The sequence below is a fragment of the Pararge aegeria genome, chromosome 12, assembly GCF_905163445.1.
Source record: "Pararge aegeria chromosome 12, ilParAegt1.1, whole genome shotgun sequence".
Lineage (NCBI taxonomy): Eukaryota > Metazoa > Arthropoda > Insecta > Lepidoptera > Nymphalidae > Pararge > Pararge aegeria.
Genome location: NC_053191.1, coordinates 4515148 through 4528841, shown reverse-complemented (window position 1 = coordinate 4528841; position 13694 = coordinate 4515148). Strand labels below are relative to the sequence as shown.

Sequence of the window (13694 nt, the reverse complement as noted above, 5' to 3'; positions counted from 1 at the left end):
TTAAACTTATTCTTATGTCTCTTATGTCTTTTTGAATTTTTAGCTGTACCTACTGTTTTTTTTTTCAATTTTTTTACCCATAACTTATAAAATGAGAAGTAAAATAAGCGACGGTTTTTGTTTATTTAATTTTCTTTATTTTTAATTTTATATGTTTAGTAAAGAAATGTGTACGTAGTTTTGTGTGCCATATCCACAAGCACAAAAAACTGTGCACAAATTCCTACCTTCCAGGTACAGTTGACGCCAATAACTCAGTGCTTACATTGATTGACGACGGACCCTCAAGTTTTATGAGAGCTTTAATTACCCCGACACGGCCGACTCGTCTCCTCACTGAGCCAGACCGACCCGAGTGGCGGTTGTTGTTTTTATTTAATTTTAAAAAACGAACGCAATTTGCGTTTATTTCCCCCTAATTTTTTTCCCTATATGTATGGCTGGGGACAAATCTCAGCGGAAAATCACAGTACCTACTCTGGATCGCGGCATATTTTTTAAGCAATGCTACTTTGGCCGTTTCTGACAAACAAAAAACTAAAACGCATGAGCAAGAAAGAGCAAGAGTGAGCCGAAGGGGTAATCCCATAGAAAAAACAAAATGAAGCTTGTTTAAATATACAGAAGTACATGCAACAGAGTAAGCCAAAAGTCTTGACTAGACTTTTGTCAAAACTCAAGCGATTGAGCTGAAATTTCGCATTCGCTTTTGGTTTGTTTGTGACTTTGAATGTGTGAGACCGTTCTTATTATCATTATTATGTAACCGGAGATAATAATGACAATGCTGTATACACCTATAATTTATTATTGTAATGGCACAAGACAGAATCTGAAATCCTAACACAAAATTATTATTTTTTTATGAATATTGTTACTATTAATTGCTGGTGTGTCTTATGAATAAAATAAAGATAAATATTCGGTTCATTTTTCTTAGCTGTTTATGATAAAAGATAATAAGATTATAAGATTTTTGGAAGATGTAATCAGACAACTCGAGTTCAACTTCGGGGGGCCGAGTTCGAATTCCAGCTCTAACTTTTCTAAGTTATGTGCGTTTTAAGTTACCAAAATATCACTTTAATGGTGAAGGAAAACATCAAACCTGCATGCCTGTGAGTATACATAATGTTCTCAAAGGTGTGTGGAGTCCACCAATCCGCACTGGACCAGCGTGGTGGACTACGAAAGCATTTACCTACTACCACTTTCAACTAACTTTCAAAAAAGATAGAGACGTTTTTCTTTCAGCGTACCTACAACTATGTCTTTAGAGTAATTCCTAATCGCAAAGTCGTTTTTAAACTTATTTGTTGTCAATTTTCTTTAGTTTCTAAAGTAATTTTATAATCACCGAGTCACAAAATAGGCCGGCAGGTGTGCGTTGATTATCACGCCATTCGCTAGAAAAATATTTTTTCGAAGCGCCATTTATTCTCAATTTTGCATACATGATTAATACATGATTAACTTTCCACACTTTTCCGTGTTTTATTTAATTACGGCTATTCCTGGAATTGGGAATATCAGAACTTGTGCGCATGGCTATATCGCTCGCGTGATATCTATAGTAGCTAACGCAAAAATAGTCCAAGAGGCGATGGCGAATTTCCCGTGAAATTAATACATTAACTTGGTAAGGAATTTAGATTGATTCGCCCCCGTGCCTCGAAGCACTGTAGGTCGATCGTTGCGTTATGAAATCCTCTGTTACGAAAGAAGGCCTGGCCCACCAGTGGGGTATTAATAACTAGGGCAACTTTATAAGAAGGACGTTATTTTTTTTTCTTTTCAGTAACATAAAGTATAAGATGAAAGATGCTTTTCTAAAGAATATATAAGTTTGAGTAGGATGACAACCTACGTCCGTAATATTTCTACGTTTCTTTATTATGCCTAGCGTGGAATCTAATAAGATCTTCCACCAAGTTTATTAAAAAAAAAAAAATGTAGATCTGTGAAAGTATAAATAGGCATTTAGTTACAAAATTTTGTTTATGGATAACATCCCCGTTATACCCGTCCCCGTTATATATGAGTTAGTCTACTTTATGATAGCAGGATGAAAGGTAATCAAATCACTTTGAAACGTTCTAACAGGAAGCATAAAATAAAACTGTGACAAGTAAAACACAAATACTAACTTGCGCAATTACATATTGTGACCCTTTACGACATATTTATCCAGCATTGTAATGCAGCTTAATAATAAAAAAGCTTTTATGTTAAATCATACTCGTTATAATTACGTGTTTTTTCAAAATACAATTTTAAGAACTGAATGGTTTTTTTTTACACAAAGTATTTTTTTATTTTCATGTATTCATATCATGCGAAGCGGTATCGCGCTCTCTTCATCTACACCTACCTAATATTCCTCGAACACCACACAAAAAAAAACTGGCAAACGTTCACGGTACAATAGACATGCGAAGTAATTCTGTAACACGTCATAAACTATGTCTTATATAGTAAACGTTCACGCTCGCTTGGAACTAGATTATGTTTCCATTTTTATTATTAGTGCCTAAAACAAAATAGATAAACATAAGGATGATTATTATGTAAAAGAGAAATTATAATGCTAATTATTAATCTATTTCGGGCCGGGCTTCAACTATTAGGCATTGTAATAAATAAATAAATATATTACGACAATACACACATCACCATCAAGCCCCAAAGTAAGCGTAGCTTGTGTTACGTCATTGTGTTTTAACCTCAAGAATTTCTTGGTACCAGTTATAAGGATCTAAGTTGTGCCTCTGTTAAAGGCAAAAAAAGTTAATGCATCTTAACGTCTTCATGCAATTCATATAAATGGAGCTAGTTCATGAATTACACTCAGACATACCTACACTACTACTACATATCGGTTAAAAGAAAACTTGCATAGTTTGATTTTTCTTGAATCAAATCAAAATTATAACAAAACCAAAATTATCAATTGAATTACGAAAAAGAGAAAATTGCATGTTTCATATACAGAAATTGGCTTGCGTTAAACAAAACGTTGTCGAGATACTATCTCAAATCGCAACATCAATTTGTAAGACGCTGGCATGTTGGGGAGCAATTAATTAAGCGACTCTACATTCTCTCGGACATTTCACGCGCAGACGCGTTACGCATTCTGCGTTGCTCTTTGCATGCACTGGCTCTTATTCTAATTGGCTGTATGAGACTTGTAGTAACATTGAGAAGGAACTTGTAGCTTCTCTTCTTCTTCTTTTCTTGAACACTTTATATTAGTATTGATATGTAGGTTTTGTTATATTTGTCTATATAAATATACTACGACAATACACACATCGCCATCTAGCCCCAATTTAAGCGTAGCTTGTGTTATGGGTACTGAGATGACTGATGAATATTTTTTTATAAATAATATACATAAACACTTAGAATATACATATTAACACCCAGACACTGAAAAACATTCATGCTCATCAGATTGCTGCATCGATGAGCGGAGAAGGAAAACATCGTGAGGAAACCTGCATGCCTGAGAGTTCTCCATAACGTTCTCGAAGGCGTGTGGAGTCTACCAATACGCACTTGGCCAGCGTGGTAGACGTAGGCCTAAACCCTTCTCATTCTGAGAGAAGACCCGCCTCCTGTATACCATATACTATTTACCACTTACTCTCACTGTGCTCCTTACCAGGGTACACATACAGGGGAAAGAGTGCTAATAACGCCAAAAATCCCTTTTTTAAAACGAGGTATATATCAATTTAAGGGTAGGCAGTGCTTTTTTGAATGTACGAAGTGCACGCCACTGTTGTCTATGCATTACCATGCAGTTACTATCAAGCTTAGAAAACTTTAAAGATCCTAGAGATAACCGCTAGCGATGATTTCGGCACAATACACTGTGATGATCATCTGGCAATCAGTGCATGCCAGTGGTGTTCAAAAAGATCTTTTCCTTTAATTTGGGCCAGTTGTGATCTGGAGTGTACGTGAACTATGGATAATGGCTAGAACTAAATGTGTTTTCCAGCGTGCGTCGCTTCTGGAGACTTAGCCACCTTAGCGGCCTGCAAGCCGATTACAGAATCGAAATACAGATTTCTGTTGACAACACGGTTAGCTCATTACGTAATGTATAATAATGGTTTAAGCGTTATTAGATGACAAATTTCCATAGTGGCTAGCTAAATTTGGTGTCAATTGAGATATAGAATAACCCTGTAGCATGGCTCGGATGGCTCGAGTAACATTTCCAAAAAGAAAGGAGTTTGCCTCCGTGAAGGTTTACATCCGGAAATCGGCTCAGTAGAAGAAGAAGATTATAAATGGGTAAGATATTTATTTAAATACAACATGTTATGATTGATCACACTTTCTGGCTAGACTTAGGAGCAGGGTAACCACATTATACAGTCTGCAGTTTGTTTACAGATCGAGTTACAGACCGCGCCCACAAAATGGCCGTTGCTTGGCCGATCACTGGATTACTTCTGGTTGAATGAAACGCACGAACACGATTATGTGGTGCTGAATCAAAGCCTTGAGTTCTACTACTAATGTTTGAGGATATGTGCGTTGTAACACCATTATTTTTGAGGGTACAGCTGTAAAAATGGTCTATCTTTTATTCTCAACTAATAAGGTTGGAATAGTTATGAAATCTTGGTAGATATAAAGTTAAGTATTCATCATAATCATCATATAAACCCGTGTGGTAACGGCAGAGAAGAATACACTACATCCTTTCCTCCCACCGGTGTCGTACGAGACGACTAAGGGAAAAGAACTGATGACGGGCAGCAGCGTCCTCTCCGATACTACCACCATCTCCTGCGATCACCAATCCGCCTGCCCAGCGTGGTGGTCATGGGCAAACCTTCTCGTGGGGAGAGGCTTTTAGTCCAGCAGTGGACTCTTATAGGCTAGTACTACCGGCCCACTACAGGCCACGGGCCTCCTCCCATAATGAGAATCGGTTAAAGCCGTTGTCCACCACGCTGGCTCAGTGCGGATTGGTGGACTCAAAGTTATGTATTATCAAACATATTTTAGTCTACTTCACCCGTCTTTACGCTTAACTCTTGTTTTTGACTCATCGTGCTTGAAACATGATGAAGAAGAAATAAAGTGTTTATTGAATCGCTTATGTTATCGACCAAAAGGTAGGTATTTTTAAAGGTAGGTATCTAATTCCATAATGAATTTAAAGATTATTTAACCCCTAATGGAGTATTCACTCTTATTTTAACTCTCAAATGGGTCAAAATAGGCCAAAATAGGTGGGCTCCCATTACTTAACGTATTCTTTATGTACCGAATAACTAAACATGGCGTCAACTTCATACTACTGTACCACGTAGACGTACATACACGAATACCATTTCTAAATCGTAGGCTTATTACTTTTTATACTACCTACCAATATGACAGTCAAAAACCAGGAGAAAAATACCTTTGCACGCTATTTATAACAAATTTTCAACAAGTTTATAAATTTCAATTAGAAGCTCGATTAAATAATAGTCGATATTATATAGGTACACTTTTTTTAATATGTACAAAAGATAATACAAGAGTATTGACTAGTTATAAGCCCAGGTTAAACACCTTGCACCATTAAAGAATCCGTAGATAATTACAAACACCCAATTAATTCCAATTCGTAAATCGATTCAATAATCGATGTGTACACTCTTTCTCGATAAACCTCAATAGCGATTACTTTAATAGCGTAATTTTATTGGCCTATTGCATGAAATTCTGCTCTGTAATTTTCCTATAGGTATTAAGTAAGTAAAGGCGCTCGTAGCCTTTAATTTGTAGCACTAGATAAAATATTGAAGTCTTGCTTAGTTAGCGTAGTGTATATTTTGCTACCTAACGTAGGGCCATATGTACATTATACAAGAGAATAATGCCTAAATAGGAATACAATCTTTTGAATAAAAGTGGAATATTTAATTCTAGAAAAAATGGTGTTTGTGTCAGTTATTAGGAAAAAACGTTTACCGCATACTATTTTTAAACTTCTATTAATTGATAATATATTGATAAGGTTGTTTTTTTTATGTTTTGTCACAAAAGCTAATGCAAGAAGGTGACCTAAGAACTGGTGTTAGTTTTGCCCAAAGAATGAACCTTGCAATCCAGAGGATTCTTAGGTACCTACCTTACGTGACCATATCAATGGCGTTTATTTTGTATTTTATTATCTGTAATTATTATTATCGTAGTCACTTGCTTCAACGATAAAGGAGGTATCGTGAGCAAAACTGCATGGCAGAGAAGTCTTCATAGAGATCTCAAAGGCGTGTGGAGTCCACCAGTCTACAATGGGCCAGCGTGATGGACTAAGGCACATTTCTTTTAAAATTTTTGCCGGGAATCGACCTCGGCCCTCTCGGGTGGCCAAACCATTTATACCACTAGGCTATCACCGCTTGTAATTTATGAAAACAACATAATATTTCACAGCGAATAATTAAACCCGGATTAAAAACATTAGTTAGGTGGGTATGCAAAATTATGTTACTTAAGACATAACTGAATTAAGTTATTAAGTTGACTGGTAAAATTGTTTGAGATTAGACCAATTTGTCGCAAAATTAAAGGTTTGATTATAGCCAATAGGCAAGCTAATCGGAAAAATTATGCGCAGATTTATTATAGTGTGGACACAGAGTTAAGAACATACAGAAACCGACACTACACACGTGTACACGACTAATATTGAAGCATCAAATACCACTTAAGTAGTGTTTCTCTTTATTTAGGAGTTGACAGTAATTATTTTACTATGTTCGCTTACCATAAAATGAGAATATGCGAAAAAGTTTGTGAGCTTGCAACATTCCGCTGCTGTGAGACGTGCGCAGAGAGTTTTCACGGTTTTTTGACACAATGCACTGCTACAATAATGTCTGAATGAGGCTTCTGTATTTTCTTTGTTATGTGTGTACACACTTGCATTATTTCAAGTAATATTATTTAGGTCAATTATAGTGGGATCTCGTTTAACAGCGCTACTTATTTTTTGACTCGCTATGACAGGGAATGATAAAAAAATGGATTTAGACTGGATGAAGGAATGGATGAAGTTTAACAAATTTTTAAAATTCATAAATTTACAAAAACAATTTTGTAAATTTATGAATTTGCAAAAATTCTATACCGTGCATATAAATGCCGGGCTTTTCTACGTGTAAAAGTTGGGGCACCAACGAGTCAGTTATCTCAGTTCTTAAACTATCATAATATTGTTCTTTGTTCCAACGCCCCAATGTCATTGCAATCGCCATTTTGTCGTCAATGAGACACCTATTAAAATAATATTTGCTTTGCCAGTGGCCATTATAAAGCGTGACACGGGAACGTTAATAAATGCTTTACGACACTTATCTGCAGTCTATTTATAAAAACGTTTATACCTATCACCACACAACACGTATGTAATCGTGGATACATAATAATAATAATAGTATCTAATAGTGCAAATATTTTGTATGCAAAGGTCATTTTACTAATCTATTATATTATAATTCCAGTCTATTATGAAAATTAAGCTTAATTTGCTATACTCCGCGAAAAGCAGGAGAATCTATGTGTAACTTATAATTCCTACCAACCTTATACTCCACAACAAACAGATCTTGGGCAATGTACCCTCTACGCACGTTTCGCTCCGAAACCGGAGCATCCTCAGGAGCTGTTGACTTTACAATGACTTTATTATTCATTGTAAAGCTTAATTTTCATATATATCATGAAACTCCGCAAAGTAAGGCCTGATTTTGTCCGGGATAAACTTCAAAAAATAAAGTGTCTTTTGTAACTTAAGAGATATCTCAATTTATAATTGCAATATTATTTTATTGCGAATTATTTTTTTACTACCTTAGAAAACAACAGCAACGCGGGGCCGGGTCTGCTAGTATTACTATAATAAGTTTATAATATTAGAAAGACAGGCAGATCAAACTTAACTTATCTGTGGCCAGGGCCAAAAAGTATCCTATGTTTGTTTCCAGGATATCAGTTAGGATAGGAGTTATCTCATTGCAACATTTTGTCAAAATTAGTTTTTTTTTTATATTATATATAAAAGGCCATATATTATATATTACATTATATATAAAATGCAACTGAGTTATTCTAATTGCGCGGGAACGATTTCTTGCTAGGCACCGTTACAGGATAAAGGATACCGTGCGTCCATTTCCAGGATGCAAGCTATCTCTGTGCGAAATTTCGCCATGAGTTAAAAATCTTTCACCGAGGTTCGTTAACTATAGTGTGTACAGCGCTATTTTATACTATGTTGCAATAATACCAACCTAATAAATAATAAAGTTTCATAGGTAGGTGTCATACACTTAACCTTTTGTAAGTTCATTCATTATCTAGTAGGTATTTTATTGCACTGGGTGTGATTTATTGAAAGTAAATACTTCACAGACAAATAATAAATTATAATTAATAAGCTTTAATAAGGTGGGTTCAAATGTCTACCTACATTTTATTATTAGGAATAATTAGAAAGAACCTTTTTTTTTTAATTTTAAGATTAATAGATACCTACTTAGTTTTAAAGAAATGGCAGAGATAGCTGGCAAGTGCTTACGTTAACTGGAAACTTAAGCAGGGGTTACAAACTTAGGTACTTATATTGTTTTTGTTACCACTATTGCATTTTCACCGTTGTTGGACTAAAGGCCTTTCGCTGCAGAGGACAACAGAAACGCTGCTGCCCGTTTCTCTGTTATATTCCCTAAGTCGCCTCGTACGACACCGCAGGACGAGAAGTGGTGACAATTGTATGATATGCCGCCACCACACGGCCACAAGTGAAATTCATAGGCAATCTTATTTGATTGTTTCTGTAATTCTTTATTTTATATCTACTTAATGTGATTTATAGGTTTCACAAATTTGAATCTACTTTGAACTGATTATTATTCCAAGATATTGAAATGTCGAAGATGGTAGCAAAACAGAATTCAAACTCATTTCATTACTTGTCCTTAGCACTTTTCAGTAGGTACACATGACGAATATTTTATTAAAATATTTTCAATGTTTTGAGATTTACAAAAAACTTTCATACCAAATTAGATATTTTAAATTCTTTACCAATTTATGGCAATTTACATCGCCAGTTAACAAAGAAACAACCTCGCTTTAAAATAACTATAATATTATGTCAGTAAGCCAAAACTTTATCAGAAGAGTTTTTAAAAATTATCTTGATGAATAAGATTGACGGCAGCAGTATCGACTTTTATCCTATTGCAAAAAATCAAGTTCACAAACTGTGTAATAGTTTCAAGTTATATATTTGTCACAAAAAGTTGCACAAACCAGGCCGGTTGGTGACAAATTTACTACTAGGTTTTTTATTCCACTACGAGTTAGCCCTTGCTTGCAATGTCACCTGGTGGCAAACGATGAGCAGTCTAAGATGGTAGCGGGGTAATCTGTTTGGTTTGGCAATTATTTTCAACCCACACCCCAAATCGGCCCAATAAAAAAGCATTCCTGGCCGTGAAGCAAAATAAATAAAACCTATTTCAATTATTAAGATTAAGAAAACTTCTGGTTTAGTTTATTTATCAAGTAACTTAACAATAGCTGTTGGCAGGAATTCAGATAACAGATTTAACACTCAAGAAAGATTTAAGTGCATTTAAAACAAAGTTTTCAGAAAGGTTCAAAAGGGTTTGGCGGGAAAGCCGGGCGCCTTGAATGCTTCCGATTCCGAACAGTTTTCTTTTTTGAAAATACTTTGATGTTGTCGCCCTCGAATTTTCGGCACCCCTCGTCCGCACCATATTGTTTAAATGTGTTACTTAAGGTGTCGCCTCCCTTCGTCGGCTCTATACGTCAATTGTAATTGTAATGTCAATTATTTTTTGGCAACAATAACAAAATAATTAAACTTAAATAAATTGCACGGTATGAAACCAAAATTAATATTAAATATAACATATTTATGATAGAACTAAGTTATGATCCTAAAATATTGCTGAATTAACTTTATTTCCAAAAGCAGCTAAATGAGGTTAGAAAGAGAATTAAATCTTCCATCAGTACACGGTAATAACTAGGTCCCTAGGTGTAAAAAGAGTAAAAACAGTTTATCCATAACTTTCATACATTTTTCATACGATAAATTGGAAATCATTTATCCGTTTAGGCATAGATTAGAATCTTTTGGTACTCGTATAATACGATTTTAGTTAGGTGGACATTTGATCAGCGTTATTATACAAGCCTTAGTTTTTCTGGGCGAAGGTAGATATCTACCTACCTTCTATTGAACAAATAGGAATAAAAAAGTTTAAAACTGAAACTATTAGTTATTTTTTAGCTTAATATTTTTTAAATTTTCCTTTCCTTAATATACACCTTCATTTAAGTAAAGTAATAGGTGGAGAAAATGTCAGGTTTAACGATTCTCCGTTTTGCTGTCGTGACTTTTTAAACGTTACGTTAATTTTGTGCTCTTAAAAATTTAACAAACTTATATTGTTTAAATCACTTCTTAAAATACATATGTAAATTATAAAATTAAAGAAAAACTTTTTTTTTTACTACACGTGTCTGTTTTTTCTATTTAAGTGTGTGCCTAAGCTTATTTTTTATGTAGCTACAAATTAACAACTTTTTTGTATATTTTCAAAATATGTCACAAATTTAATCTGAGAACAATATTCTTTTTCTCATATAAAGTGCGGTTTCTTACTATACAAACATGACTATGTAATTTTTAAGTTAGGAGTAAACCTATTGCCAATTCCTCTACATTTACTTACGCGTATACCATTAGAAATTACCTATCATGAGAGTAACACATTTAGATAGATATTAAATTTTACCAAAGTGAATTGTTTAGGCACAAAAAGTATAACACTTCAGTTGCTCTACCTTAATTAATTTCATTTTTTATAGCTCTTCTAAACTTTTTTCTCCATTTAAAAAAAAAATATTTTGGAGTTCCGAAAATGTTTTTGCATGGATCCTTCAGAAAACATGTACCTAAACCTATTTACTCTACTTAGGTTAACAGTGGAATGTGCAACGTGTTTATAAAGAGCTGATATAATTTATTTTTAGGGTAGTCCAATTTTATAACTGCATGCTTTTATGTTTGTACAAAGTTCAAGTTATTTAGTGTACCTATTTACTTTAACTACATCGAATAATTTAGATTCTATGTGAGTGTATTTAGGTAAGTATTACCTAATAATTACGTCTCGTGTCTGAAAACTTTTTAAATGTACTTAAATTAATTGCTTAAAATAAAAATAGTTTATCTACTTATGTTAATTTGTACCTAACCTAAAACGATATTTAAAAAACGAACCTATTTAAATAAAATTAAATAAGGTTTAATTTACTAAACAGATTATTGAATTGATTTTTTCTAGCATGCTTTTATATTTTAAAACGAACTTTATAAGTTTAGTGACCGTAGGTACTTAGATAAAAATCTACCTATCTACTTGTCACTTTTAAGAATTGAACCTGTATAGATTCTTCTTAAAAAGTTTAACTTTTATAAAAAAAACTTTCAAATTTATTACTATCTTCAAAAACATTTAAGACAGGTTAATTTTTTTTGTTGATATCCTTCGAAATAAGATTATAACTTAGTATAAATCAGGGACCCAAGAAGAAAATATCAGTGTACTAAGACAATGGGTAGGTTAAAGTCTACAAACTGATATCATTGATTTTCGAAGAAACCAAATTTTCTGTAACTTTACATTGATTTGTTTGGCATGCCTTTATGTTTCTACGATCGAATTTACGGCACACCTTTTATGTCCTTATTATATTAATAAACAGTAGACTTTGATCCTTTATATTTGAATTAAAAAGGTAGGTGGGTATCTTATCATAAAACACGATTAATCTGTCCTGATATTTATTTTCCTTGGTGGAAAAACCTTTTGACAAAAAGTAACGTCTTTGGTGCAACCAGTTTTAAACTTCGTTTAGGCAGGGTTTTTATTCTTGAGTAATGCTAAGTGTTTATTTGTTTGCTTCTAAAAAGTTTTTATAGTTTATATAAATAAATGATTGATAAAAATGGACCAAAACAAACATAGTTTTTCCATATTACGCGTATTTTAATGTGGGGACACGTCCCGTCGGATGTTGTGTTCAGCGCAAAAATGCGCCTATAACGAATATGCTTCCTTACATGGGATCGAGCAATTCATTAAGGAGTTTTTTTTTAAATTTGCTCTTTATTTATTATTCCAAAGAACTACGTCGAAACACCTGACATTTGTGTTCGAACATGGTTGCAGTTTTTTATCCAGTTTCAATGTAAAAATTAATGCAACAGAAACGATTAATTTTATAAACTAGCATTTTGTAAGGTGGCAAGAGTGTAGAGTTCTAAAGAAATACAAAGTTATTAATTTATCCATTCGAGCCATTGGGTTTCATTCAAGGCTCATTGTTTATGATATCAATAAGTGTAACAAGAAAGTTTAACTTTACTGTAAAAAAAATTAGCGTTTTTAGTTAGATTCTAAACATCAGTGTAGGATGTAAACAATTGATTATGTTAAATCGTAGACGAGTCCAACAGGTTTTTGAATGACAAAACCGGATTTGAATAAGCAATTTCGGTGTTAGAATTTCTGCTTATCGAAGATGCGAAATATATTTTGTAAACAATAACACATGCGGTTGTGTTTTGCAAGTTGCGTGACGGCAGTTAGACCTAATGCTCTACACTTACCGAGTAACGACATGGATCGTGCGACAACTAAGACGAACAACGGACACACACTACACTGAGCACCACCAGCGGTGGGCGGTGGACACGGCACAGGCGAGGAGCGACGGCGGCGCGGAGCCGTACTGACCTGCCACTCTTGGTGATCACCATCTCGGTGCCCAGCTTGTGGAACTTCTCCCACAGGTCCTTGCCCTCGAGCGTGACCTTGGGGTCATCGACGACGCCGTCGTCGTCGGGCGGCAACGGCGCGTAGGGCGGCGGCGGCGGCTTGAGCAGCGGACACGGCGCGGACAGCGCGGCGGCGGCGGCCAGCGCGGCCGGCAGGTAGGGCGGCGGCGGCAGCGCGCCCGCCGTCAGCAGCGCCGACACCGAGAAGTCGCTCGGCCGCGGCGCCAGCAGCGGGTGGAAGGCCCGCTCCGCGCCCTCGAAGCGCATGCCCGCGCCGCCCGGGGCCCACGGCGCGCGCTCCACGGCCCCAGTGCCCGTCGGCTCCAGCGGTAGCGCCCGCTCATGCAACGGCCATGGCGCGCGCGGGATCACTCGCTCACTGCGCGCTCGCTCGGGACACCGCTCGCGCGGCAGGCGTCAAACGACTGGCCGGCGGCGGCGCCGGCCGCGACACCCCTCCCGCCAGCCAATGGCGCGGCGGCCCGCCCCTGCGCGGGGCGCGGCGCCGCGAGCCTTGTTTTTTCGCCGCGCGAGGTGTCCGCCGCCGCCACACCTCGCTCCGCGCGCCTCGCGGCCGCTAATCTGGTTAATGCGGCGCGGGCGCGGGGCGACGCGGCCGCCCGCCGCCTCCTTCTAATTGGACACGTTTCCGTTCGTTCATCAATTGAGCTCGTTACGGCGACGATATCTTTTGTGCGCCGCTCTCCACGACGCGCCGCCGACCCGCGACGACTCTCCAGCTCCTGGCTTCCGAACTCTAAATGCCGCTGGTCCCACCGCGCTCGGCGCTCGC

At 36.5% G+C, this 13694-nt stretch overlaps 1 protein-coding gene across 4 annotated transcripts in view; it reads right to left on the bottom strand.

Annotated features, from left to right (window-relative positions):
• Window positions 1-13303, bottom strand: part of LOC120628446 (optomotor-blind protein-like) — a 158981-nt gene extending 145678 nt beyond the window's left edge. For all 4 annotated transcript variants that reach the window (XM_039896822.1, XM_039896823.1, XM_039896824.1 and 1 more), the window contains exon 1: window positions 12861-13303. In XM_039896822.1, the coding sequence (XP_039752756.1) occupies window positions 12861-13168 (308 nt within the window). In that variant the 5' untranslated portion in view covers window positions 13169-13303. The remainder of the gene's footprint in view (window positions 1-12860) is intronic.
• Window positions 13304-13694: the final 391 nt, after the last annotated feature.